The 27,269-nt window shown below is 39.3% G+C and overlaps 1 protein-coding gene across 3 annotated transcripts in view; it reads right to left on the minus strand.

The window, feature by feature from the left end:
* Positions 1-3,594: 3,594 nt before the first annotated feature.
* RSBN1L (round spermatid basic protein 1 like) overlaps positions 3,595-27,269 on the minus strand; it is a 54,253-nt gene continuing 30,578 nt past the window's right edge. For 2 of the 3 annotated variants that reach the window (XM_084787273.1, XM_084787271.1), the window contains 5 exons: positions 16,818-16,955; positions 14,561-14,703; positions 11,137-11,310; positions 7,588-7,696; positions 3,595-7,504 (listed from right to left, as the gene is read on the minus strand). In XM_084787273.1, coding sequence (XP_084643399.1) covers positions 6,866-7,504; positions 7,588-7,696; positions 11,137-11,310; positions 14,561-14,703; positions 16,818-16,955 — 1,203 coding nt within the window. In that variant the 3' untranslated portion in view covers positions 3,595-6,865. The remainder of the gene's footprint in view (positions 7,505-7,587; positions 7,697-11,136; positions 11,311-14,560; positions 14,704-16,817; positions 16,956-27,269) is intronic. The other variant, XM_084787272.1, reaches the window with a different exon arrangement.

Here is a 27,269-nt window from a genome sequence, read left to right on the forward strand (position 1 = left end):
AATAAGGACAAAACTTCCGTGTCTATGAAGGCAGGACAGAGAGGGATGCCAACTCAAAATGGGAAATGTAAAACCAAGCAAAAGAAATCAGGCCATGGTTTGCGAAGAGTGGTGCCGATGACAAAAGGGTAAAAGTTAAAAGCAGACAGGAAATGGTCTTCATCAAACACTAAGTCTGTAAGGGCCACGAGCCCTTACACTGTTCACTGTCATTCTGCTTGTCCTGTCTTAGTCAGCCATACTGTATCTTCAGGCAGTTCCCTGCCACTACCGACCATCTATGTAAGCACTGTCAGCAGGCACACCTTTGCCTCAACTTACCTTTCTTCTTTCATATGCTCACCCTTTGCCACTCAGGAAATGGTGTGAACGGCTTTAGTGTGATCCCGAACACAGCTCTTTTAATTACTTTAATTCTAGAAGCAAAAGCTAACAGTTTGTCTCTAATAAGCCAAGCGGTGTGCTAAATCGTTGTCATGTTCTTTATTTAACTGGTATTACCTCCCATGTGCAGAGGTAAGAAGTACAGACTAAGTGAAGCAGTTTTCCCAGGGTTATAGAAGGCGATTTCTTTTAACACACTTGTATTAAGCCACAGCTACAGCTCTACGAGTGTGTTATCTAATATCCCAATGAAATAGCTTTACTGGATTGACTAAAAATGTTTCATGTTTCTGTAGTTGCCCAACTCCTGAGACAGAATGGATGCTGGCAAAGAAAAACTGTGTAGTTGTCATAATTCAATTTTCTGATTTTCTGTTAAACTATCAGTAGGAAGAACCACAAAAGTGTAACCAGAACCATTAAGACTTAAAACCAACTTAATTCTGCATCAGATTACATTAAGGTGCTGCTTATATGATTGCCATAATCATTTGATGCAGTTAAAAATCCAATCCCTGCCAGGCAATGGTGATGCACCCCTTTTGACCCCAGCACTCTGGAGGCAGAGGCTGGTCTCTGGATCTCAGCGTTTAAAGCCTGCCTGGTCTATATACTGAGTTCCAGGACAGCTAGGGGTACACAGTGAAACTCTGTATTTATGGGGAGGGGCATCTAATCCTAGCACATAGAAGAAAAGAACCTCTGAGTTTCAAGCCCATCTGGTCACATAGCAAAGTTCAAGGACAGCCAGAGCTACATAACAAGACCTTGTCCCAAAAAGGTGGAGTGGGGAGCTTTAATTTGTAATAATTTTCAATATCTTCAGAAGAACGAGCTGCAAAAGGGGGTGAATGACTATTTCACGAGTTAGTATAACAGGTTAACTCCTTTCTTCAAACTACAGTCCCACATGGCTGCGTTAAACATTATGCAGACTACGGTACAGAACCCAAGCCTGTTTCTCTCCACAGTGCCTGCTTATCTAACTTTCTCCACTCTTCTGTGGAAGTCCTGAAATTATATACAGGAATTGACTTTTTAAACTGCAAAAGCTTACATCATTTGTTCTTGTTTCCTCAAACATTTATCGAATACAAAATATACTATATGAATCGCTGTATGTTAAAAGGACTTTTTGTTTGCAGTTTAGCAAGAGCCCAACATACATTATAACATGTATGTCAAATCTGTGCTCTGAAAGAAGCACAAGAAATAGGATTGTTCTACACAAGCCACTGAGGTAACAGCAGTACAGAGGTGTGGTATAAAGGAATACAAGCTTGCGCTGTTGGGGTCCACGTATTTCCCCAGCAAAGCACATGAGGAGTGTGGCTGTGGCAAGAATAGTGGTTCTCCACAGCCACAGGGGCGCCTGGCCCAGACCAACCAACCAATGCCAGACTGAAAATAAATGGGAAAAATACTGCATCTGCACTGAACAGAGATATAGACATCACTGAAAAAAATGTTGCTTGGCATTTATATTAGGTATTATAAATAACCTAGAAGTGGTTTAAGGTATATACAGAAGTTATAGACAAATATTTATATAGAATACTTACACAACATCTGAAGATCTAAGTATGCAAAACAGGGCCCAGAATCAATCCCTCAGGAATACTGATGACTACATTATATTACTTGGTAAGGCTGAAAACTGGTCATATCAGATGGAAAATATTGTAATATATGAGGCTGGGAAGAAAGAACTATATCATAAAGGTTCTTAATGCTGTTACCTTTAGAAAAGGAACTGCCGTGGAGTGTTTGAAAACAGGATAATAAAAATCCTATCTAACCAAAAAGAAAGAAAGAAAAGAAAAGCTGGAAAAAAACCCTCTCTAAGAAACAGTCACCAGAGGCCCAACAGGACGGGCTGGGACTGTGAAGGCGCAGGACTAGGGCAGACCTAGAACATGTTAGGCTAAGGCGTCCATGTGGAACTAAGAACACTCGTGCAGTCACCTCATTAGATGCATGGAAAAAGACAGCTTGGTGTTCTGACAGGTGACAACATAGAGGTAGCAATAACCGGGAAGGGGAGAAAAGGAGCAGATGGTACCTAAGGGTTAGAAGTCACAGGACACTTAAAATGTAAGTGAAAACCCTGGCCAACTCAAAGTCCTGCAGTCAGAGGTAACCTGAGGAATGGAGCTGGGAGACTAAAGCAAAGACCATTCCAAACGCTGACAACCCACCACCACTGGCCCAAGGAACAGAAAAATCATAGCTTTAAGAAAAAAGTGGCCAGTGCCGCAGGATTAAGTAAAAGCACTGAGAAGTGTCATGGGTGGACCTGGCAGTAAATGGCAACCTTTGTGAACACCATTTCTGCTGAGGGGTAAGAGTGAGGATTAAAGAAAAATGTACCGTGAAATGAAATGGAGGCATAGATTTCCAAGAATTTACCAAAGTCCAAGTCAAGAAAAAGGATGTTCTGAAGACAACAAACAAGATGTTTCATATAATGTGGCTCAGTTAAATAGAATGTCAACAAGAAAATTCTGTAAACACAGGGACAAAACTGTCCAAATTAAGTTTGGGATCACAATGAAGAAGCACAAGTGGCTGGAGAGATGGCTCAGGGGTGAAGAGCAATGGCTGCTCTTGCAGAGGACCTGGGTTCGATTCCCAGCACCTACACAGCACTCTTAATCCTAGGGCAGTGGGTCACACAAGCGATCCCTTCACTGAGGTTGCCTAAGGCTATCAGAAAATGCAGATGTTTACATTCTGACTACTAACAATAGCAAAATGAAGTAGTAACAAATAATTTTATAGTTGGGGTATTAAAGGATCACAGCATTAAGCTTGAGAACTGCTGTCCTAGGGGATCCAAAGCCCTCTTCTGGACTCCCTAGGCACTGTACAAAGAAAACCACAGATACACATCTAGGCAAAAGTACATACACGTAAAACAAAAAAATATTTTAATAGAAACTAATTCATTTTGCTTCTAATTTCTAGTTAACATAAACTCTAACTTGCCCATGTATTTCTCTCAGCTCATTAACAGTCTTTAATTGGGTGTAAAGTGCTGGACAAGCTAGAAAGATAGATACCTGAAACAGAAGACAACACCCACACCCACGCTGGTCCTTGCTGTTTCAAAAGATAGTAGATACAGACAGAAATGGGAACTTTCAAAGAGTTTGCAACTAAAATATAATGTTAAATTCAAAAAAATAACTACAAAACAGGTAAGAAGAATGTGATTATCACTCTTAGTATTTATTGAAAGGTGGAAGACAAGGAAAATAGTCTCTCAAATGCCAAAAACCAATCTGTACCTTGGCTAAATATAAATAATTGCTTTACATATCAATAAACTGTCCCTCTCTAACCCCCCCCCAAAATAAAAGCAAATTTTCCAAACAATGGTAATTTATTATTTACAAACAAAAAAAAAAAATCTTTACCTGCCATAGAACTGAATTTAGGAAAAAAATATCTTGAGTACATTAATTAAATTCCTTAAACATTTAACCAAAAAAAATCTTTCCTATCCTCAATTTCCTACCCCTCCCATTTTGAAAGCAAACATATTTCAAACAAACTTATACAGAAATGCACATAAACATATAATACACAGTATTGTGCTAAACCAATCAGATCATTAAGGTCAATAGTCTGTCATAAGGAAGATAATCAATATATGGCTTTAAGTAAATTTGCAACTAAATATCAAAATGTTTAATAATTCTTTTGATAGCTAACCTGAGTATGGGATATATACTACTTAGACAGCTAAAATGATAGAAATAAAATTAGAAAAAGAGAGGGAAAGAGGTGTGTGTGTGTGTATGTGTACACACATATGTGTATGTATACATATATGTGTATACACATACATATATACATATATATCAAATACCACTGAGGTGCCTAAGTTTTTATGTAAAGGTCTGTATATCACTTAATAAGTTATATAACATTCACTGTATACAGCATATGACCTTATTAAAACTGTATCTTGAGTGCTTTATTGTTCTGGCCCAAGATACTGGAAATACAAACAAACTCTTGTATTCACATGGAGAATGGGAGTGTACTAACTAGAAAACCATTATTATGCAATATTAAAATAGGAATTTTTGTGTAACAAAGGTAGTCAACAAGTTCTCAGATGGCATCTGAAGAGCATTTTTAAAATAACCCGTAAGCCTGGGCACATAAGCATGATTCAAGTCTGTACGGCTTTATCTTGGAATCTCGAGCCTGCTGGTTATATATTACTGCACCTTCACAGAGATGTATGCATTTGACAGAGCAATTAAATTTTTATGGATAACTAGGTAACAATGGGTTACATAAGAAACTATACCTAAGGCCGAGTGGCAGTGGCGCACGCCTTTAATCCCAGCACTCAGGAGGCAGACGCAGGCAGATCTCTGTGAACCCGAGGCCAGCCTGGTCTACAAAGTTAGTCCAGGACAGCCAAGGCTACACAGAGAAACCCTGTCTCAAAAAATTAAAATAAAATAAAATAAGTCAAAGAAACTATACCTAAAAGAAGTAGCTCTGCTGTTTCAGTTATGCCTTCTTTAAGCTAAAACTTAAGGCTCATATGTTTTGGAGACACCCTAACAGCATTTCCTTACAGTGTGCCTGCATATATGAGACTGAAAATAAAGCATACTGTGATAAGTGTATCACCACCAACTTAAAAACAAAACTTTAATAATATCCCTTCCTATTTAATACTTGTTTAAGAATTTTTGGTTCCCATTTTAAGGAAGATGAAGACCCTAAATTTAGCTTAAAGTGGATTAAATAAGTGCAGTGAACAACAGCTAATTACATATAAATCAAAACTCCTATATACACTGTCAAGATTTTTAACCTCTATTCCACAACACTTCTGCCACTGCAAGCATCCTGAGTTCCTTCTATAAGCCACCATGATTTCCTATTTTATTTGCCTATCCTATAAGTCAGGAGATAAGACTTCCCACTGTTGCTGCAGTTGAGTTTTATCAGTTCTGGGGAAATACAGTTTTCTAAGTGATTTCTCACCAACTAGTAACATAAGCTTTGACAGCTCACCAATGAGGTGAAAATGGAACCTACTGAAATGGAAACAGTGGTCTCCCAAAAGAGTGCAGCATAAGGAAAAACAACTGAAAAATCAGCAATCAAGAGGGCCCAGAATAATGCAAAGAGCAAATTGCTTCCACCCACACACACCAGATACTTTCTTAGCCTTTAATGATGGAAGTGGAAGCAGACTGAAACTGTACTGAAGTCGTGGATGCAGATTTCTTTACTCACCTTGCCGGCACTGGCCATCCTGTTTCCTACACAGTGAACCTCCTAGAGCATCCTTAGAGGAGGAAGTACACCCTGCTTTTGCTTTGCAGGCTGGGGAGGGGTCCTGAGGAAGATGAGCTGACAGTGTTGTGTTAGTTACATCTGTACATGGCAGCTGAGTCACTACCATCGCCCTTATTTTAAAATCTCGTTTTTGTGATATGGAAAAACGTAAAAGAAGACTTTTAATTGCTCATAATTAAAATTTCTGTATGTCAATTTTTTACTCAGCTATTATTAAAATACAGGTGCTTATTAGAAAATTTTCTATGCTTATTACTTATACAACAAAAAAAATTACACTAGGACTAAAGAATCTGGCCACATTAACTTGATCATACTTAGTTTCTCCCAACTTCTAAAACTCTTATTAAATTATTTTCTTATTGTTGAACATAAATACTTTAGAATGTATTCCAGGAAGTAGCACTAAGAATTTTTATATATTCATCAATTTAAGAAATTGTGCACAACAATATACATTTATTCAATCCCAAGCATTCATGTACACACACACACACACACATATAAAGTATATATGTATATGCCTTCATAACTGAATCCTAGTTTTTTGAATGCTTGTACAGTACGGAAAATTTAAATATTTGCTAGATTTGAACACACTTTTCCCTCCCACATGTATATATTAACATGAACATAATGTATCAAACAAACTAAATTGTCAGTATGTTTTTGCAAATTCAACAGAAAGCATTTATTAATATGAACCTTTATTAAGTGGCTCACGTTTCAATATAAATCACACTAAAAAGACTTTTTAAAGCTATTTACACTACAGTGCTAACACATTTTAAATGGAAAAAAAAGTTGGTATAAATAAGCTCTATGGAAAAACCTTAAATTGTCAAAAAAAAAGAATTCTGGCTCATATTACAAAAAAATATATTTATATGATTTTTTTCAGCTCTATTCTAAAGCCTAAAACTCCAATGACTTTCTAGAGCTTCCTTGGTATTTAACCCTGCAAGATTTACAGTGCATCTGGCCCTAAGTGCTTGATACTTCACAGTTATGGACAGGCACTGAGGAATGTTACAAAGCTACATAAACTATATTTTGTAACAGACTTGAGAGCAGTTCCTAGGTTTGCTTTCATATTTCATGAATCATTATTACAAATTATTTTTAAAGGAATTTGAAATGTACAAATTTAGCACAATTTATCATCGTGTTTATCTTGATTTGAATGTAGAGAACTGTGTTGCCTTGTATCAACAATATTAGTGAGACTTCCAGGACACAATTCTTTCTTTAAGTCTTTGTTGGTGTTTTCAAATTTAGAATCCATGTCAATGTGAAAATCTGAAAACTGAACATGATCCAACTTTGCCTTAACATTCTTGCCTTCTATATTATTTGGTGTTCTGGTCTTTTCAGGTATATTAACTTTCACAGGTTCCTCCTTGGTTCTTATAGATGCAATAGGTTCGTGTTTAATTTGTTGTAATTCATATTTAGAATGAAATTTGTCTGAACACACAGAGTCTGACGAGGTTTGGTTCCCAGCACAAACCATGTTCTCAGTGTGAGGTCCGAGAACTGATGCCGTGGGGCCTGACGACATGCCTTTTTCGTGAGGAGCTGTACTGTGACAAGGGTCCTCCTCTGCGTGGTATAATTTAAGCCGAACATGCCATGCCAGACTGCATACAGCTGAAACTGTCTTGAACTGATGGACAACATTCCTTGGAATAAAATAAATGTCATTATCATACAGCTGAACCCTGGCATAGCGAATGCCTTCTCTCCTCAGCTGGTTAAGTTTGGCGTCGTCAACCCACTGGACACACTAAAAGAGGGAAACAAGAACACAGCTAAGTCTCTTGCACAATAAAATTGAAATGAAAAAAAAAAAAGTTATTTAGGTTTTACCTGGGACAGTGGAGGTTCATGTAAATCTAGTTGCATTCGTTGAACTACTTCTAAGAAATCTTCTGCATGAAAACAAATTACATCTTTGGTTATTCGGGGTTGATCAGGCCTGTAAAGGAGGGCAATAATAACGAAATCTTCCATTAATGTTTCATCCTGCTAAGGCCTTAATAAACTCAAATAAGACTAGTTTATGATCACCACCCAAGTCTTCGTACGTAGTTTACGCAATGAGTTTCAACCTAAACAGACTAACAGCTTTACCAGGATCTTGAAAAATTAGAATGCTTTGCATAAGTAAATTATACAAACTATAAAAGCTAAATATCTCATTTAAAATATCGTTCAATTTTTCTTCAAATTCTTAAAAGTGCAAATGCTCCATAAAAGAATTTGAAGCATGCATAGAAAGACACACAACACATGTTGTCATTTCTGTGTGTATACTAAAAGAGCTGATCTTGGCAAAGCACAGAATGGTGGGTACCAGAGATGGGGAGGCAGAAGACTTGAGATGGAGAGGGTGAGTGCAGGTATATTTAGATAAGAATAACTAGAAATGTCCAGGAGAGTGATTGGCTAACATTTAATTATATATTGTAAAATAGGAAGAAGAAACTTCATTTCCACCACACAAAAATGCTAGCATTAATTTTTATAATTAGCATTAACTTGGTGGCTCATGCCTACAACCTGAGCTTTAGAGTGACACTCATGGGGGGAGGGGTGATACTTTCTTGTTCCATAGAAAATAACTGTCTTCCTGAACACACCCAATCTTAAAGAGTCCTGGACACTAAGTACAGTTGGGCTTAGTTAGTATCAGATGGGGAAAGAAGCCATAACCGTGCTGATGCATACAACTAAGTAATTCTTGCTATGTTTTATTTAATTGCTGTAGTCACTAGTGCATATTAACTATGCATACTACTGCACTTAGTAACTGAGTAACAATAAACTAAGAGATGTTCATTAAAAATATTCATGTTCTCTACTAGAGACATTAAATTTTTACATAAGTTGTGAAATTGCCAAATTCTTCAATCAGGAATACACAAATGCACTTTCAGAGGCTCAAGATAAATGTGTGAAGTGAAATTCCAAGCAATGTAATATACACGGAAAGTAATGATAGAGTCTATCATTACTGAGACAACTAATAAAAAACACAACCAATCACTATGTAGAATTGTAGAGCCCTGTCCCAGTTAACGCCTACAAAACACTCCCACACCTAAGGCTCAGGAGAACACGTAGAAGTGGGGAGTGGAAAGATTTTAAGAGCCAGATGATCAGGGGCTGTGCTGTGAGACTGTGGCTCTAATGTTAACAGCTCCACCTGTAAAGTCTTACCAACATAACCACTCAAAGATGAAATTAACAAACATGCCAAACGTCATGGCCCATGAGGCCTCAAACCCTACACAAAGAACTACAGGGAACTGAGTAAAAGAGGGAGTGGGAGACACAGTCCTCCCCAGGGGAAAGTGAACTGGGTGGTTCTCAAGTGCCAAGCGGTCAGCCCTGAAAACAGACATAGAAGTAGTATTACATGGCTCAACAGGTTATAGTTGGGAGTACATATGTCTATATAAGTACATATATGCATGCAGTAACAACTGATGAAAATAAGGCCGTAGATTTAAGAGAGACCAGTGAGGGATATACAGAAGAGTCTGGAGGAAGGAAAAGGAAAGGGAGAAGTGTTGTAATTAAAAATACAATCTCGAAACAAAACAAAACTTGGGGGCCAGAGAAACAGCTCAGCAGTTAGGAGTACTTATTGCTCTTCTAGATGATCTGAATTTGGTTTCAAGCAGCCACATAGGTCAACTCACAATTGCGATTCCAGTCCTGGCCACATAAATGAATCCAAAATTTTTATTTCAAACCTCTTAATACTCGGGGGTGCGGGAGGTCGGAGAAGGGGAGGACCAGGAGAGAGAACAGAAATCTGGAGAGGCTCCCAGGAATCTATGGGGGTAACTGTGTGTGTGTGTGTGTGTGTCTGTGTGTGTCTTTGTTAAGGAGACTAAAATCAACACCTCCTTTAGCCAGGTGAGACTTCCAGTGGAGGGAGAGTGACACCAACCCACCTATAAAACCTTAGTCCCAAAATTTGTCTGGCCTACAAGGTACTCTGTCACACACACAGGAAGCAACTAGCATAGCACTCTTCCAGGACTAACAAAATCACTTTTTCCCTTCTTTACTATTAAGAGGTGAAAACCCATCACTGGGGCTTAAAGAGGTCAGCTTGCTCTAAGCACTCAGGCTAACTGCTCTGGGGCAGTCCCCAGTTAACAGAGATGGCGGCAGACAGCACTGCGCTCGACTTGGCGTTAATTTATAAAGCAGTACTAAAATTTCTCTTTAATGAAGAGTCAGCCTAAATTAGTAGTCCTTAAAAAGATTATTTCCTTATATAGCAATTTTAAGTTATATTTTTCATAAATCCTTAAAAGCTATAATATTTTTTAAATGTTTTAAGAAGTCAGGCATGGTAGCCCACACTTTTTGCTCCCAGCACCAGGGAGGCAGAGGCAGGCGGATCTCTTGAGTTCAAGGCCACCCAGAGCTACACAGAGAAACAAGCTGAGCCGGGCAGTGGTGATGCATGGCCGTTAATCCTAGCACTTGGGAGGCAGAGGCAGCTGGATCTCTATGAGTCTGACTCTGTCTTGGGGGAAAAAAAGAAAAGAATTAAACTGGTTTCTGGAGGCCAGGGAGATGGTACAACAGGTAACAGCATTTGCTGCCAAAGACCTGTGTTCGGACCCCAGCACCCATGTAATAAGGCAGGCATGCCCCTGCAACTATAGCCCTAATACTGTGCCAGGCAGAGAACAGAGAACAAGTCTCCTACTTAGCACTTAACGAGCTAAACTAACTGCCCAATAGCCCTGCATCATAAATGTATTCCCATGTGCAATGTAAGCAAAAAAGCAAACACAGTCATTTGTAAACAGGCATATAGTAAACACCAAGTAAATCTAGTTTTCCCTCTAACAGCGCTGCCACTGCCCAGCCTGAGCGATAAAGGCTTGAAGTGGCACTTGCGAGGCAGAGGCAAGTGAGACTCTTTGAGTTTAAGGGAACCCTGATCTCCACAGTGAGTTCCAGTCATGCATAGTAAGGCCAGCTACATAGTAATATCCTGTCTCAAAAATAATAAAATAAAGTTAAGTTTAATTGTTAAAAAGAAAAAAAATACATAATAACAGTAGTTAGTATGTGTACGGCCCTGGGCACAAGCCCTAGTACAACCAACACCAACAGAAAAAGTCACAGTAGGGACTAGAGCAACAGCAAAGTAGTTAAGAGTACTGGCTGTTCTTCCAGAGGATGCAGGTCCATCCCCAGCACCCACAGGAAAGAAAGCTCACTAGTGTCTGCCCACCCACCCCACCCCACCCCCACCCCTGCCACTTCCAGAGCATCAGATGCCTTCTTCTGGCCTCAGCAGGAACTGCACTCATGTGTGGTGTTTGGGTAAAATATTCAGGCACATAAAATAATAAATGAATCTTTTATAAAATCAGCAGTTACATGTACCACTGTCCACAGTGCACAGCCTTCAGCACTCCAACAGCTGCTGTTGTCTGTCGTTCAAAGCCTTGTCCTATGTGATCTGCATGGGCTCTCGTCCTATCTTCAAACAGCATCTCCCGAGGCTCACTGGTTCGAGGTAGATACTGAAGATTTTTTATCTCATTGGTAGTTCTGTTTTTAAAAAGAGATATACATTTAAATACTGAAGCTTGCTTCCTTATCAGATATTTTACAATCCCAAATTTCTGATAAAAGGAGATGCTTAATTTTTAAAATGAATAAAGGCAAACTAAAAATACACTATCAATTCCCTGTTCTGGGAAATACCTTTCACACAGTGGCAGCCCTTGAGTTTGGAAGTCCTTTGTATAGGCCTGTACACTTGTTTTAGTGTAATACATACTTTAGAACAAACATAACTTTTAAATGAATTATGACACATGCTTTTAGGCCAGGTGCTAGATTGGTAGGTACTGAGACTAGTGAAGAAGAGGACAGTGACAGTTGAAGCTGCTACTGTTAGGAGAATGTCAAACAAAGACAAAAAAAAAAATAAATTAGCATGAAAGGGCCAAAAAAAAAAAAAAAAAAGGTTTAACAACAACAAAAACCTAGGCAGTGACTCTACAGAACAGTTTACTAGAAGCAGAAAGAAAGCCTGTAACTGCTTTGCAAGGCTGCCATCTTGCACTGGCCTGCTGCCCACTACCCTCATCCCGCAAAGGCATCTCCAGTTAGTCTACAGACTGGGGAAGCCATGGCTTTCCTCCTCTGTAGTGCTGCTGCTATTCACACCGCCTCATAATCTGCCCCTCTCCTCACTCACCCTCCTGTGAGTCCTTCACTGCCTTCACTGCCCGCTCCACCACCTGCCGCTCTCAGTGCAGCCCTGCTTTAGGCTTACCAGGCTGCATGCACATTTTTGCTCTTTGTGGTTAATGTTCTATCTGTGCCAGAAAGTTAGACCATGCTGCCTACACAAGGCTAACAGATGTCAAGCTGGCACCACATTCAATTCCCACAACACACATGCAGCACGTAGAGCTGTTATTAGTTGGACAACAACATACCGTGAAAGCATCACATACATCATGGGCAATAAACCATGAAGCACACAGGAATTCCTCTAGGGACTGGTGACCCCTTGTAAATTACATCTAAAAGCTTGTGTCTACATTATTCTGGCAACAGACTTTCTAATTAAACTTGCTTTAGATCCTGAAAAAAGCAAGGGTAGTGGCACTTGGGAGGCTGAAGCAGGCAGATCTCTATGAATTTGAAGCCACTCTGGTCTACATAATGACTTCCAACACAGCAGGGCTATAGAGAGAGACCTTGTTTTGAAAATTATTATTATTATTAGTAGTAGTAGTAGTAATAATAATAATAGTAATAGTAATATCCTGAAACAAGGTTACTAAGCATTGAGAGAGGGATGGGTAGATGTTCCAGCAGTTACAGGAAGAACTGCTCTGGCAGAGAACCAGAGTCCAGCGTCAGCCCTATGCTGGGTAGCTCAGGAGCGCTGTAACTCCAGCTCCAGGGCAGTGACACTACTGCCCTACACAGGCACTTGCATATACCTATATGCAGACACATACACAAACACAAACACATAAATTTGTTGTTGTTGTTGTTGTTGTTGTTGTTTTTGTTTTCCGAGACAAGGTTTCTCTGTGTAGCCTTGACTGTCCTGGACTCGCATTGTAGACCACGCTGGCCTCAAACTTACAGAGATCCACCTGCCTCTGCCTTCTGAGTGCTGGGATTAAAGGTGTGCGCCCAGCAAGTTTTTTTTTTTTAATTAGAGTAATTTTAAAAAAAGAAGAGGAAAGAAGAAGGAAGAAGGAAGAAGGAAGAGAAATGAAGAGGAAGAAGGAGGAGGAGGAAAGAAAGAAAGAAAGAAAGAAGGAATAAAAGAAGGAAGGAAGGAAGAAAAGCAGCAGCAGCAGCAGCTCTGGGAAACACAGTGTTACAGTTGTTACCAACTTAGAAATTTACTCATTGGATCATTATTTATCAAACAGTAGACACTATGTAACAAGCCCAACAGCGTCCCTGCAGTCAAGAAACCTACCACTTACTCAATGACAACTAGTCCTGTTTCGTTTGTTTTGGTTTTGGTTTATATTTATTCACTTTATTTGCGCAACTGTTTTGCCTGCATATATGTGGTACATCACATGTGTGTTTGGTGCCTTCAGAGCTCAGGAGGGCATAGGATCCCCTGGCACTGAATGGCTGTGAACACCATGTGGGAACGGAAGCTGAGTCTTCTACAAGAGTGACAAGTGGCCTACCTTAACCGTTGACCCATCTCTCCAGACCTGCTCTGTTGTTTATAATAATCCATGGAATCATTAAGATCATCTTAGTCATCCACAGAAAAGCCACTCTCCCCTAGCACCACCAACTCTATGACCACAAAGTTAATGTGGTATATATTTTCTAACCTTTTTCCCATGAAATGTCACATATGTATACAATGTATTTTTATAATAGTCATCTACTCCTTCCAGATCTATCCCCACATCACTACCTCTTCCCAACCCCAACTTTATGTCTTCATTTTTAATACCCAACAAGACCATTTTGTGCTGCCAGGGACCACAACCTTAAAAAAAAAAAAACAGGACTCTCCCTCGCTCAGAAACCACCAGCTGTCTCAGCCAAGCCTGCCTGCCCTCTACCCTAGAATGCTAACTGGCTTCATCTTGCGCTGGTCTTCTGTAGGCAACCATGGTTGTCCTGAGTTGATAAATGCAGCAATCTTGTGTTTCCAGAAGACACTACTCCATCAGGGTCCTCTCTAACCTCTGGCTCTTAAACTTTTCTTCTCCAGCTTCTAAAACTTTGTGGGTAGAGGTTTTCTTAATGTCCATTTAGGGCTGAGAGTTCCACTGGCCCTTATTCACTACAGTCTGACCAGTTGTGAGTTTCTATGTTAACCACTGTCTACTACAAAAAGATCATGTTGCTTTTTTGAGCCAGAGTTTTTTTTTTTAAACTTTGAACTCACTATATAGATTTAAACTCATTCTTGCTAGTACAAGTCCAACTGAAATAAAAAGTCAATCAAAAGGACTGTCATTGTTCTCCAATCCAGAACACAGTGGATTTCTCCATTTCTCTTTATGTTATTTCATATCCTCCCGTAAGATGGGCTAGTTCTTAATACAAGTTGTCGATATCTGTACTCCAGAACAGTTTATTTCTCTGTATAATTGACATCTTTCCAATCCTAGCTGGTATTTATTCTCATCTGTTTTTCTCATGTCTCATTTACTGTGGTAGTTTATAACCAAGCATATCAACATGTGGCCTGTATCAGGAATTTTCTCCCACTTATGCTATAAATATCTTCTTCTACATAGAGACACACACCAAGCCGTCCTCACTAATAAAGACGTGTAAAACAAACCTTTTCCTTTTGAAGGGGGACTTTGGCATATCAGCCACAGGGATCATTTGTTCTCCTGGACGCACCCACATGATGGGGCCGTCGTCACTGTCCTTCCGACTCTCCAATTTTAGACTAGATAGTGTTCCCCATGGCAATGTACACTAGAAACAAATAATTACTTAAGTTAATTACTTTCAAAACGTACCTTCAAATACATACTAGAAGTACTGCAAGGAGGGATATGTGGGTGGGGTGGGAAAGAGAAGGGGGGAACAATGTAATTATATTACCATCCCAAAATAAAAAAATTAAAAGTTGATCTGTAAGCCAACAGATGAAACTGATTTTAAAAACCCTAACTCTCTCTATAAGCATCTTTACAATGCACTAATAAATTAAAGGCTAAAATGAGATGAAGAAGAAAAAAAGCCCTCCTCTTAAACACAAATTCATATATACTTAAGGATTTGAAATATATACTATATTAGCATATCCCTATTTATCCTTATATTTAGCTTCATAATATTCTGCTTCAAAGGTATCAGAAGAACAATTACATCCAGACTGTTCCCTGACCCACCCTGCTAGAAGTAGGAGTCAGTGTGTTCATCATTTGTCATTTTTCTTTCTAACAAACACAAGGTAATATAATTATAATAAGTTGTCAAAATGAGCAAGTACAACAAGCTCCACAACAAGCTTGAAAACAAATTTTAAAAAATTAAATGTTTCCTTAGCTGGTGATAATCAAATACTAACAAGATCAAAAAAAATGAAGTATTTGTTTAGTTGTTTCTTTCTTTTTTGTTTTTGTTTTTCAAGACAAGTTTTCTCTGTGTAGCCCTGGCTGTCCTTGAACTTAGAGGTCCGCCTGCCTCTGCATTAAGGCATGTACCACCACTGCCTCACAGTATCTTCTTGAAAAAACTAAAATAAAATTAAAAGTGAAGGAAATGGAAGGAAGATGACAAGATCACTATCATGGAATGGTGTTTTGTTTTGTTTTTTTAATCACCATATAGTCCCTTTTGAAATAATCAATTTCTCTACAAAGAATGTTTAAAATAAAATTTGAATATTACTTAATAATGATTATAATTAAAGTACTTGATATGATTAGCTGAAAGAAAAAGTAACAAAAAGTTTAAAAGCTATAAGGGGGGGGGGGGAGAACAATATAATGAAAGAAAAAACCAAACTCTATAAATACACAGGACAGAAAACCTGTCATGCAGAAGTGAGAACAGAAGAAGCTTATGTAGTGAGCTGTAGGCGAACCTCACACTCTGCTGTGTACCACGGCCCTGCATTTCAAGGAAGCTTCACACTGATCTTTGGGTTGAGAGACTTCTCTCGCAGCGGGATACCACAGGTAATCAACCCATAGCACGAAGGCAGCAGCTGCTTCACAACTAAAAGGGAGGGCCGTGGAGACAGCTTAGCAGGTCAGAGCTCGGCACACAGAACTGGAGGCCAAGCTCAATCCCCACAACTCATGCACACACAAAAGAGACAAGACTCCACAGGAAAAAGCAGAGGAAAGAAAAAAGTGGGATTCCACACAGCTGTCTTCTGATTGCCACATGCACCTCATGGCACATATGTGCCCCCAACTCCACATGTACTAATAATAACGAATAATTTTTAAGTATTTTTTAAATATAAATGAAATTTGATTGGAATATTTTATAGACTATAATGGGGCATGAGCTCAATGTTTTTATACAACTGCACAATTCCCCAGGCCAGGCTGCCACAATATCAAGCCACCACACCTTTGCTCTTAAGATGTTTGACAGGTTTCTTCCTACACTTGTTAAATCCTCTGGTGCTTCAGTCCCCCAAAACAAACAGGTGAACGTAACAGGAAATGTTATTTGCTAGTTCACCATTTAACTTTGCCATTACAATTAAAATAAAGAAATTGCAAACGTACTAACAAAAATTTAAATTCCTTCCTTTTTTCCTTCTGATTTAATTTTTTTTTTTTAATGAACTCTGCTGGGTGGCATGGTAACCCACCATGCCTTTAATCCCACCACTCTCAGGAGGCAGAGGCAGACAGATCAGCCTGCCTCTGTGAATCTGAAGACTGCCTGATCTACAGAGCAAATTCAAGACAGCCAGGGCTAGAGAGAAACCCTGTCTCAAAAAATGTCACCATCATCATCACCACCACTACCATCATCATCATAATTCTAAACAGCCATGTATCTGTATCACCTATAACCTGAAAGTAATACCCCCAATTTAGAATGCCAAGATTTTCTCTTACTTTTAAAAATGGTGACTCCTCCAACATGTCCAGGAACTCAGGGAAGTAATCTCCCACTTCTTCATCAACTGCTCCCACCAGGCTTATTTGCCGCATCGGACCAGCTCTGTAAGTGCCATGAGAATATGTTCTTTTTACCTGAGTGACATGAATTAATTAAAAGTTAGACATGAAGTATTTGCTACTGCTGCATAACAATGAATTACATCATTCCAGATTACTAGAACATAATACAAGGCAAGAAAAAAACAAAAGCTTATAATACAAGGCTATACATGCGTGTGAGCATGTGTGTGTCTGTGTGTGTGTATACATTAATCAAGCCAGCTAATTTCCATTTCTATCTCGCAAACTACTCATTAAAAAAGTGCAAAGAAATAACACTGTATAGACAACTGACTACACCATCTCCTAACAGCAGAAGAGTTTATTATTTAATACATAACACTACTAAAAATATTCACATGACACACCTTCATCTTTCTAAAGTGACAGCACCTACCTTTTATTACAACTGTCCAATTACTCACATTACAAGTGGTTTATGTGTCAAAAGATCACTAACCAGGGCCCAGCTCACATTTCTATCATGAACTCTGAAGAAACGGTTGAAATTAAGAGCTGGAAATTCTAAACCACAATTTCACCTCTGCTATCACACAGCTAACTTCGGAGATGACAAATTCTGCCCGTCGTCTCGTAACCCAGACTGCAGAGGGAAACCCCTGCTAAACTGCTAGCTACTGTGTCACATCCAAATGCTCAAAACTAAGCTGCCGAAACCTTCTGGCTTACTTATACTTGGATTTTCAAAGGTATGTTAAGTTAATCCTCAGAGAACTGGTTTTGGTTTTGGTTTTGAAGATGTGAACACTAGAAAAGGGTAGGTATTATTTAAGCTTCTTTTCAGAGGCAAACTTTAAACAGAATCCCAGTGATCATGTTTTTTCTGAAGTTAGACTCTGTGGCCACCATATGTAGAAGATCAACGAATCAGTTTGCCCAGGGCTAGCCTAGTATAAAATTAAATCCTATAATGCAGACAAATCTAGATGAACACATTTTTGACACATTATAAAATTGGGACAACTGCAGAGGCATAGTATCAACTTAGGCAAAGTACCTTAGTTCCAACCCACATATTTTAAGAAACACAATAAATATTCTATTATACTAAAATAACTAGAACATAATACAAGATACCAGAATTTTAGTTTTATCATAATCAACAAGCATTGACTCTTTTAAGTTTTTAACATAATCAACATTAAGTATTCCAAGTTTAATTTTCCATTTTCCATTAAAAATTCATTCCTCAGGTGGGCATGGTGGTGCATGCCTTTAATCCCAGCACTCAGGAGGCAGAGGCAGGCAGATTGCTGTGAGTTCGAGGCCAGCCTGGTCTACAAAGAGAGTCTAGGACAGCCAAGACTACACAGAGAAACCCTGTCTCAAAAAACGGAAAAAAACAAAAAACAAACAAACAAAAAAACTGGACAGCCAAGACACAGAGAAACCCTGTCTCAAAGAAACAAAAAACAAAACAAAACAAGAATTTCCACTTCTCAGACCCAAACCAAGCCCAAACTCACAAAATGTATAGATTATACCCCTTTTTATAGTCAGGGTCTCATCTTTTTCTGGCTCCTAAAAGGTTTTATTGTCCCTAAATCACCAATTCCTAACTGCGTATCATTTATCCTGCACATCAGATATTTACATTATGATCCTAAGAGTAGCAAAATTAGTCATGAAGTAACAACAAAATAATTTTATGGCTGGGGTCACCACAACATGAGGTCGCAACATTATGAAGGTTGAGAAACAGCGCCCGATATGAACAAAACTGCAAGGTTAAACTGGACTCTCCACCACGCTCAGGCACTAACAGCAGCACAGTAGGAAACTCAACCATGAGTGCAGTTCAGTAACAAGGCTAAGGTCACCAATCTGAGCTCTAGCATAGACCAGAATACACCACAAAAGTCTGTTTAATGACTGCATTCCTTTCCTTAGGTTGAGATCCACATGTGACAGCACTAGTTCTCACAGACCTAGGGCTATTAAGTAGTGAAGTTGGGGACTGAGGATACAGACCTGTGCAAGAGCCCTTGCCTAGCATTTATAACGTCCTGGGATTGACCCCCAACATGGGGGGTGAGGTGATCAATTTATATTGTAAGACACAAATTTTGCAAGGGTTCTAAAATGTAACAAAGGGCAATTTTGGGAAGTAATATTTCTGTGTAATACAGGCAGATAAATCTCTGCATACATTTATTTAAATCAATATTTAAATTTCATCTAAGTCATTAATCAGTTCTAAACATCAATAAATCCTTACTAACCACATATAAACAAAAAGACAAAAAATACCAAAACATTATTAAATTATGGAAAATGAGATGAACACGTCTACTTTACTACATCAAAGAATTAACAATTACACATTAAATACTGTATATGATTTATCATAAGGGAGAAAAAGGATCTTCAGTGAGTGAGATCTTCTGAAGTAGGAAGCACCACTTGATGGAGTTCTCCCAAAGACATGAGTATGTTCACTACACTTTCAAAGCAAAATCAAATAGTTTTTGTGCTATATGCAGGAATTAAATACCTGCCTACAAAAGACACGTCAGGAAAGAACAGTGTCTTAAGTGCAGTTAAGGGTGATTTAGGAGACAGGAGGAGGAATGTAAATCTGAAAGTATAAGTCAACTTAGCTGATATGTAAATGAGTAAATGAAGATATACTGTATTTCAAATAATTTATTTTTCTAATAAGTAAAAAGTTGTCCTGCATACCAGAACCATGTAACTTTTTTATATTCAGGTAATTATTTCCACTCTAAAAAATAAAGGGGAGGGAGGTGGGAAGGCCAGGGGTAGTTGTGAACACCTTTAGTTCCAGTACTCAGGAGGCAGAAGCAGGCAGATCTGTATGAGTTTGATTACAGCCTGTTCTCTATAGCAAGTTCCAGGACTATACATATTCATTAATTAAGGGGGAGGGGGGGACACTAACCTTGAAAACCTCAAATCTTGATAACAGATGTAACATAATTACTTCATTAAAGCATCAATCCATTACTTTTCTGATACATTTTTAAAATTCCTTTTAAAAAAACAAAAAACAAAAGATGTAACCACCTGCTCCTAAAAAGTAAAGGTAATGAATTATAAAGTCTATCCATACAGTTCCCCTAGATTTAGGCAAAAGATTCATAGATCGAAAAAAAAAGCCATAATAAAAGACAAGCATAATATATATAGTCATTTTTTTTTTTTAAGAAATCTCTATCTACACAGTGCCATCTAGAAGACATATAACGTGGGCACATAAAAATTTTCAACATCATTACTCATTCAAAACCACAAATGAATTGCAGGCTGGAGCTCAGCTGGGGAGAGCCCAGCATGCACATATGCACCCCCTGGGCCCGCCCCACCCCCACACTGCATGAACCCAAGTGCACTGCCTAGTTAAGTCTTCCCTGAGCCTGCCCTCTACAAAACAAGATGACCATAGCCACACTTTCACTTTCTCCTTCAGTATCCTCCATAATGTTTTTTAAAATGCCAGAAATACTGGTTAAATAAAAAAGAAACTATAATTCTATTCGCCACTCCTCATATAGTCTTTAAATATAAAAGAGGCAACCTTACAACACCTGACAAAACAGAAACACAAAAACAAAACTGCAGCCTTTCAAAGAGGAAATCATGAGCAGAAACAAACTCCTAAGACTTGTGCTAGTTTGTGTCACATGGAAAGATCACTCCAACTAGAGCAAAGTGATACTGAGGGCTTTTCCAACCTGAAAACTGACTTACATGACAACTTCTTATTTCCCAAAGCACGTTCCTTGAAACTAGGTTTCTACAACCAAGTAAGTTTGGAAATCCTTTGCATTAAAGGCCCTTGTGTATGCTAAATGTTTGAGAAGGCTCATAGCAAATCTACCATGTTTGGTCTAGGAATGCGCAGTCTTTTTACTTCAAACCCTACTTATCTTGTAGCTGCTTTAGTGCACCCATCACACCAACATCCCAAGACATTAAAAGTTCTTCTGAACATCTAAACTTGTGTATCAGTTCCATTTGGAGTAAAGAGAAATAATGGTTAAATGCCTGAGCTTAAAGATGACAGTGTAAAACAGAAGATGCTTCTGTCTCAGTATGGCTCCTTTGGGAGCAGAGAGCATAGTCCCTCCCTCATTTGTAACAAGTGGGTTGTTCATCACATTACATTTTTACATCTATTTGTTTGTTTGTTTCGTGTATATGCTCATGGGAAAGAAAGAGGGGCATCTGGGGTAGGGATTAGAGTGTACGTGGCTATGCCAAGGCACATACAAGGGTGCAGTGTGGGAGAGTTGATGCTCTCCTTCCAACATGTAAATTCCAGGGATCAAACTCAGATTAGGCTTGGTGGCAAATGCCTTTACCTGCAGTTAAACTAACTCCCAGGCCCCTGCTCATCACATTCTTACTGATGCCAACTAACCACCGTGTGACATAAAGGAAAACGCCACAAGGAAGAGCCACTTCTACGGCATTATGTAGCACATACTTTTAAACAAAACTGTAATGGATGATATTTGGGGGGGGCGGGGCAGAGACCCAGACACATGGTCTGTCACAGACACTGGATTTGACGTTTTGGGTAGACTGGCTTGCTGACAGACCTCAGGCAGCCTGCTGTCCCTGACCCAGCACTGGGATTCCAGGAGTAAGTGCCCTGCAGCCCTGGGCTCTGAGGGTACTAGAGACAGAGCCAGGTCCTCAGGCTTACACAGCAGGCACTCTATGGACTGTGAGGCTCCTCAGTCCCCTTAGTCATTTTATTTTTAAAATACCCATACCTCCAATAAAAATGTTATTACTATTCATTTTTAAATTAGTAAGACAGAAAAATATACTTTCCCAATTACAGCCTCTGGCACCTACCTCTGTAGACACCTTATTGTACAGTAATATGAAAGCACTTCTTTTAGGGGAAGAAATGGGACTTTTTTGGTTTGGTTTAGGTTTTTCGAGACAGGGTTTCTCTGTGTAGCCTTGGCTGTCCTGGACTCACTTGGTAGACCAGGCTAGACCAGGCTAGCTCCAAACTCACAGAGATCCGCCTGCCTCTGCCTTCCTGAGTGCTATGATTACAGTGCCTGGCTCTAAGCACTACTTGGCCCGAGCCTACTGTAATGCAATTTTCTCACTGACAGGCCCTTGTCCATCTTTCTTCCTCCAATATTCTCAGCCACTAGTAACGCCATTCATTCTGCGCTCAGCTTCTAAGACATGAACTTTCCTAGGTTCCATGCATGAGGCCTTGTGGGACTCACTTGCCTGGCTTATTTCACTAATGTAATACTTTAGTAAATGAGACTTTACTTTTTCATTACAGAATAGTAGTCTATGATACAAACATATATCATGTATAATATTTCTTTACCCTTCACTGGATGGTAAGGCTGTTTCCATTTCTCGGCTATTGTAAAAATTGCTATAAAAAGGATCAGTACAGCCGTCTCCTGGCTTTCATTTCATTTCCTTCATATATGTAACCAGCACTGGGACTGCTGGACCACACAGCAGTTTTACTTTGACATACTTAAGGAACGTCCATACTATATCCTGTAATGCCTCCACTCCTAACATTTCCGCCAACTGTACATAAGGCTTTCCTTTGCTTGCATTACTACTTCTTGCCTTTCGCCTTTTTCTGCTAGCCGTTCTATTTTAAATTACATTTACTTCTTCATTTGAAGGTAGAAGAGGAATGAGCCCCAGAGCGCACATGTGGCGACTAGAGGCCGACTTGTGGGAATTCTCTCCTTTGCTGAGGGCAGTGAGCAGGAATCAAGCTCGTGTTGTCACACTTCGTAAGCCATCTCTGATCCATTCTAAATGGAGTGAGGTGCACCCACTGTGGCTTTGATATGTGTTTCCCTAGTGACTAGTCATAGAAAGAGCTATAGGTTAGCAAAGCCCAGGAATGAGTCTGTGTGTATGAACAGCTGACTTACACACAAGGAGAAACTGCAGCACTATGGGGAGCAGGCAGCCCCTCACTTCATGCTAAATCTCCTGGATGCCTACTATATTTAAAACTACCAACCATGTTTGAGTTTTGATTCTCTTAAAGACAAGGTTTCGCTATGCAGCCCATGCTAATTCTGATACCCGTGATCTTCCTGCCTTAGCCTCCTGAGGGCTCCGGTCACAGGCATGCCCCACCACACCTGAAAGAACCCTGATCTTCATCTCCCGTTATGCAAACAATCTGAGACAAACTTTAGATTTAAACACACAAGAAAAAAAAATCCAAAGAATATGTCATTATATTTGGGGTAGGCAAAGATATTTAAAATATGACACAAAATGACTTAATCATAATTGAAAAAAGTTATACATTAGATTAAACTTAACTTTTAGTCATCAAAAGCCATTATGGATGATAAATCAAGACACCGAGTGAGAAGTTATTTGGCTGATCAAAAAGTCTAATCTACAATACATTTTTTGGAAAATTACTAATTAGGAAAAAAGTGACTAAAATAAAAATGGGGAAAAAGAAACTCTACCAAAGACAGTATTTAACTATAAAACAATCATATTTAAAGGGTGCCTGACACACTCAGTCATCAGAGAAATAAGTTACAAAGATATACTACTGCTGAGGCCCCACTGTGGTTAAATGAAAAAAGAACACTAAGTGTGACCAAAAGTATGGAACGAGAGTTTTGAAGAACAACCAGTCATTTATCTACAAAATCAATGACAGGTATACACAGACATGAACGCATGTGCACAGCAAGTACATGATCGAGTGTTTGCAAAGGCCTGCGGTAATAACCCAAAGTGAAAGTAACTCCAATGTCCACCTACAGTCATCAGGACCACCATGACACAGGCCTAGAATGGAATACTGCCCAGCAGGATGACACCAAGCACCGCTGTCTACAAGTGGACTCCACAAACACAGTATCATAAGGAAAGACATAACACCACCTGTACCACTAAACATGAGTTCAAAATATGTACAGAACTGTCTGATTCAGTGTATTGGATACCTGGGTGGTTATGTGTTGGAGGCTGAAAAAATGGCTTGATGGTTAAGAGTACTAGTTGCTCTTCCAGAGGACCAGGGTTCAGTTCCCAAGCCCACATGGCAGCTTACAACCTGTGCAACTGCAGCTCCAGGGACCCAATGCCCTGTTCTGACCTCGGATTGTTCCTCACACATAAGGACATACACACCTCTACACTCTAGCACACATACACATAAAATAATAGCCCTGTAAAACTGAACATACTTGTGTGCTGGGGTTGGGGAAGTTGGCAGAGTTATGTTAAAGAACGGTCTGAGAAAGACCTTTAGCTACTTTCAGCTTTCAACTTAATGAGTCTGTCACCTTCTGAATATTCATCTCTAATGTGTACACTTTTCTGTGTGTAACCCCAGCAATTGGAAAGTAGGGCAAGAAGATCAGGAATTCAACTCCAGCATTAACTATAGAAGAGACTAGGTAGGCCAGCCTGGGCTTCATTGAGTTTCTATTTCAAAAACAAACAAACTAACAACACAACAGCTCTTACTGGGAGAACAAGAGACTAGAAATAGAACTGATCTAAGCTAGAGTGCTCACTCTTTTTCTACAGCGCTGTCTTCCAGACTGCAGTTTCATCAGTGTGTAAGGAAGGACGAGCCACGGCAGTCCCGTTCTGAAGGCAACAGCCTCCACTCACCTAGGCTTTTTTGTTAGGTTTGAGTTCTTTGTTTTGATTTTTCTTATGCTCTCAATAAAAGAAAGGAAAATAATGAAAAGAATCCAATATATGGAAAATATCAATGAGTAGTTCATTATATACTTTACTCCACACAAAGCAAGTAAGAGGATCTTATAATAAAAGAGTATGAGCCCGCGTGCTGACGCGTGCCTTTAATCCCAGCACTCAGGAGGCAGAAGCAGGCGGACCTCTAGGAGTTCGAGACCAGCCTGGTCTACAAAGAAGTCTAGGAAAGCCACAGCTGTTACACAGAGAAACTCTGTCTCAAAACACCTTAAAAAAAAAAAAGAGTATAGAGTTGGCACAAGTAATTTCCTGAAGAATCAAAAGTAGTCCTTGTAGGGGACAAGCTTGAGCCAACGGAGTAGCAGATCACAGAGACATGGGGCCAGAACCACAACTGGCAATAGAAAGGCATGTGTGCTTAGGAGTTTCCTATGATGCACCTGAAGAAGCTGAGAAAACAGTGGGAGCCAAGCTAAGCAGCTCCTGAAGGACCTGAGATCTACACACTAGCTCTATTCACATGTGAGCACCACATTTTACTTAGCAGCTAGAGCAAAGCCTTCATTTTGTAAATACTACAAAAATTAAAAACTTTTATTTTTCATTACATTTTATTTATTTATGGGGGGGCATAATTGGACATGCTGTGGTGCTCATGTGGAGGTCAGAGAAAAACCCGCAGAAGCTGTTCTTTCTCTCCTCCCACCACTTGGGTCCCAGGGAACAAGTCCAGACATTCAGGCTTGGCAGGGAGTACTTCACTCTCCAGCCACCATAAAAGGAAAAATCATTTATTATCATTTCTAAATTCATTTTTAAAGTTAACATAAAAACATCACTATAATATGTGAGTGTTTATCACATTAAAAGAATTACTGAATTATGTTTGCATACTATAATAGTAAAAGTATCTATGATATTGTGCAAACAACTTGGCTTGAAGTCCAAGCATGGTATAAAACTTGTCACTTAGATTGGTGACAGTAAGTCACTTACAAATAGTAAGGAACCAAAAAAACAAACAAACAAACAAAAAACCACCCTAGAACTTCAGGCCTTTCTTCTCATGCTTCCACTATTGTTTCATTTCTCAGAATTTGTTCAAAGTCCCTCCCATTTGGAGTACTCACATGTAATTTACTGTATGTTTCCTCACTGCTAAGTATGCACTACAGTACGCCAACATTTAACTACTCACAAGTGTGACTAAAAGCTTACTACAATGTGACTCACTGCATACAAAATGCTTAGCACAGAATCTGGAATGTTTACTCCATAAATGACAGACGACGCCAGTCCTGACCTGGCCACTAAACTCAGTAACTCTCTCACAGTTACTATTTATAATTCTGTAAAGTGGGTTGGCTAATAATGGATGTTCTATTGCTGCCTTATCATTCTAAAAATATTTAAATTCCAGTTCTCAAATATACTACATCAGGGAATAACCCTCATACACATTCATTAAAATTTAAATATTATCCTATTTTCCAGACTATTGTATGCTGCAAAATACATACCCAACATGCTACTGGGAAATGGGGGTAGAAAATATATCTTGAACATATATTTAAAGTAGGAAATGTATCTCGAATATACTAGAGCAAGGGGAGAACCAGGATGAGGATTAGATTGTGCTCTATTCCTAGCCATTCTGACAACCCCAAATGAACACTTCCTTTTAGGCTATTAGCTAATAGTTCCGTAGAGAAAGACTGGGAGAGAGGTTCACCAAGATCTCCTGAGACTTTACTGCATGTTCCCCATAAACTAGAATGTTATATCAGTTACTGCCTCCTCCCAGAAAAAAAAAATTTAAAAACTATAGTCACGGACTGGAGAGATGACTCAATGGTTACCCATAAACTAGAATGTTATATCAGTTACTGCCTCCTCCCAGAATAAAAAATTAAAAACTATAGTCAGGGACTGGAGAGATGACTCAATGGTTAAGAGCACTGCTGCTCTTCCAGAAGACCTGGGTTCAATTCCCGGCATCCATAGGGCAGCTCACAACTATCTACAATTCCATTTCCAGGGGATCTGACACCCTCAATGGCATTTAGCTAGGCCTCACGTTAACTTTTTAAAAGCTGAAAACTCAATTCTGTCTCTGGTTTCTAAAATAATGTTCTACAGAAAAAAAGTAGGAAATGGAAATTAGTGTAAAATACCATGGCAGTTTAAATGAGAATGGCACCCTCTGTAGGCTCAGATCTGATTGTTTGTTTCCCAGTTGGTAGACTATTTAGGAAGGATTAAGAGGTGTGGCCTTGTTGAAAAAGGTCTGTCCCTGGGAGGTTTCCAAAGCTCAAACCAGGCTTCTTCTCTGCCTCCTACTTGAAGATCAGATGTAAACTCTCAGCTACTGCTCTGGCGCCATGCCTGCCACCTATGTGCCTTTCACTATACTCCTCACCGCGAGGCTCATGGACTAACTAACCCCCCAAATAAATACTTTTCCATATGCTGACTTGGTGATGCTATCTCTTCACAGCAACAGAAAGTAACTAGGCAAATATGCACTAATGTTTCCACATAATCACATGCTAGGTAGTGATTATTTTATATTACAATGTATTTATACAAGCCAGCATGCATTTAGCACCTACTTAATTCATGGACCCAGTGCTAAGGATTTACAGGGCAATT

Source organism: Acomys minous (genome assembly GCF_964271855.1).
Source record: "Acomys minous genome assembly, chromosome: 6".
NCBI classification, from domain to species: Eukaryota; Metazoa; Chordata; class Mammalia; order Rodentia; family Muridae; genus Acomys; species Acomys minous.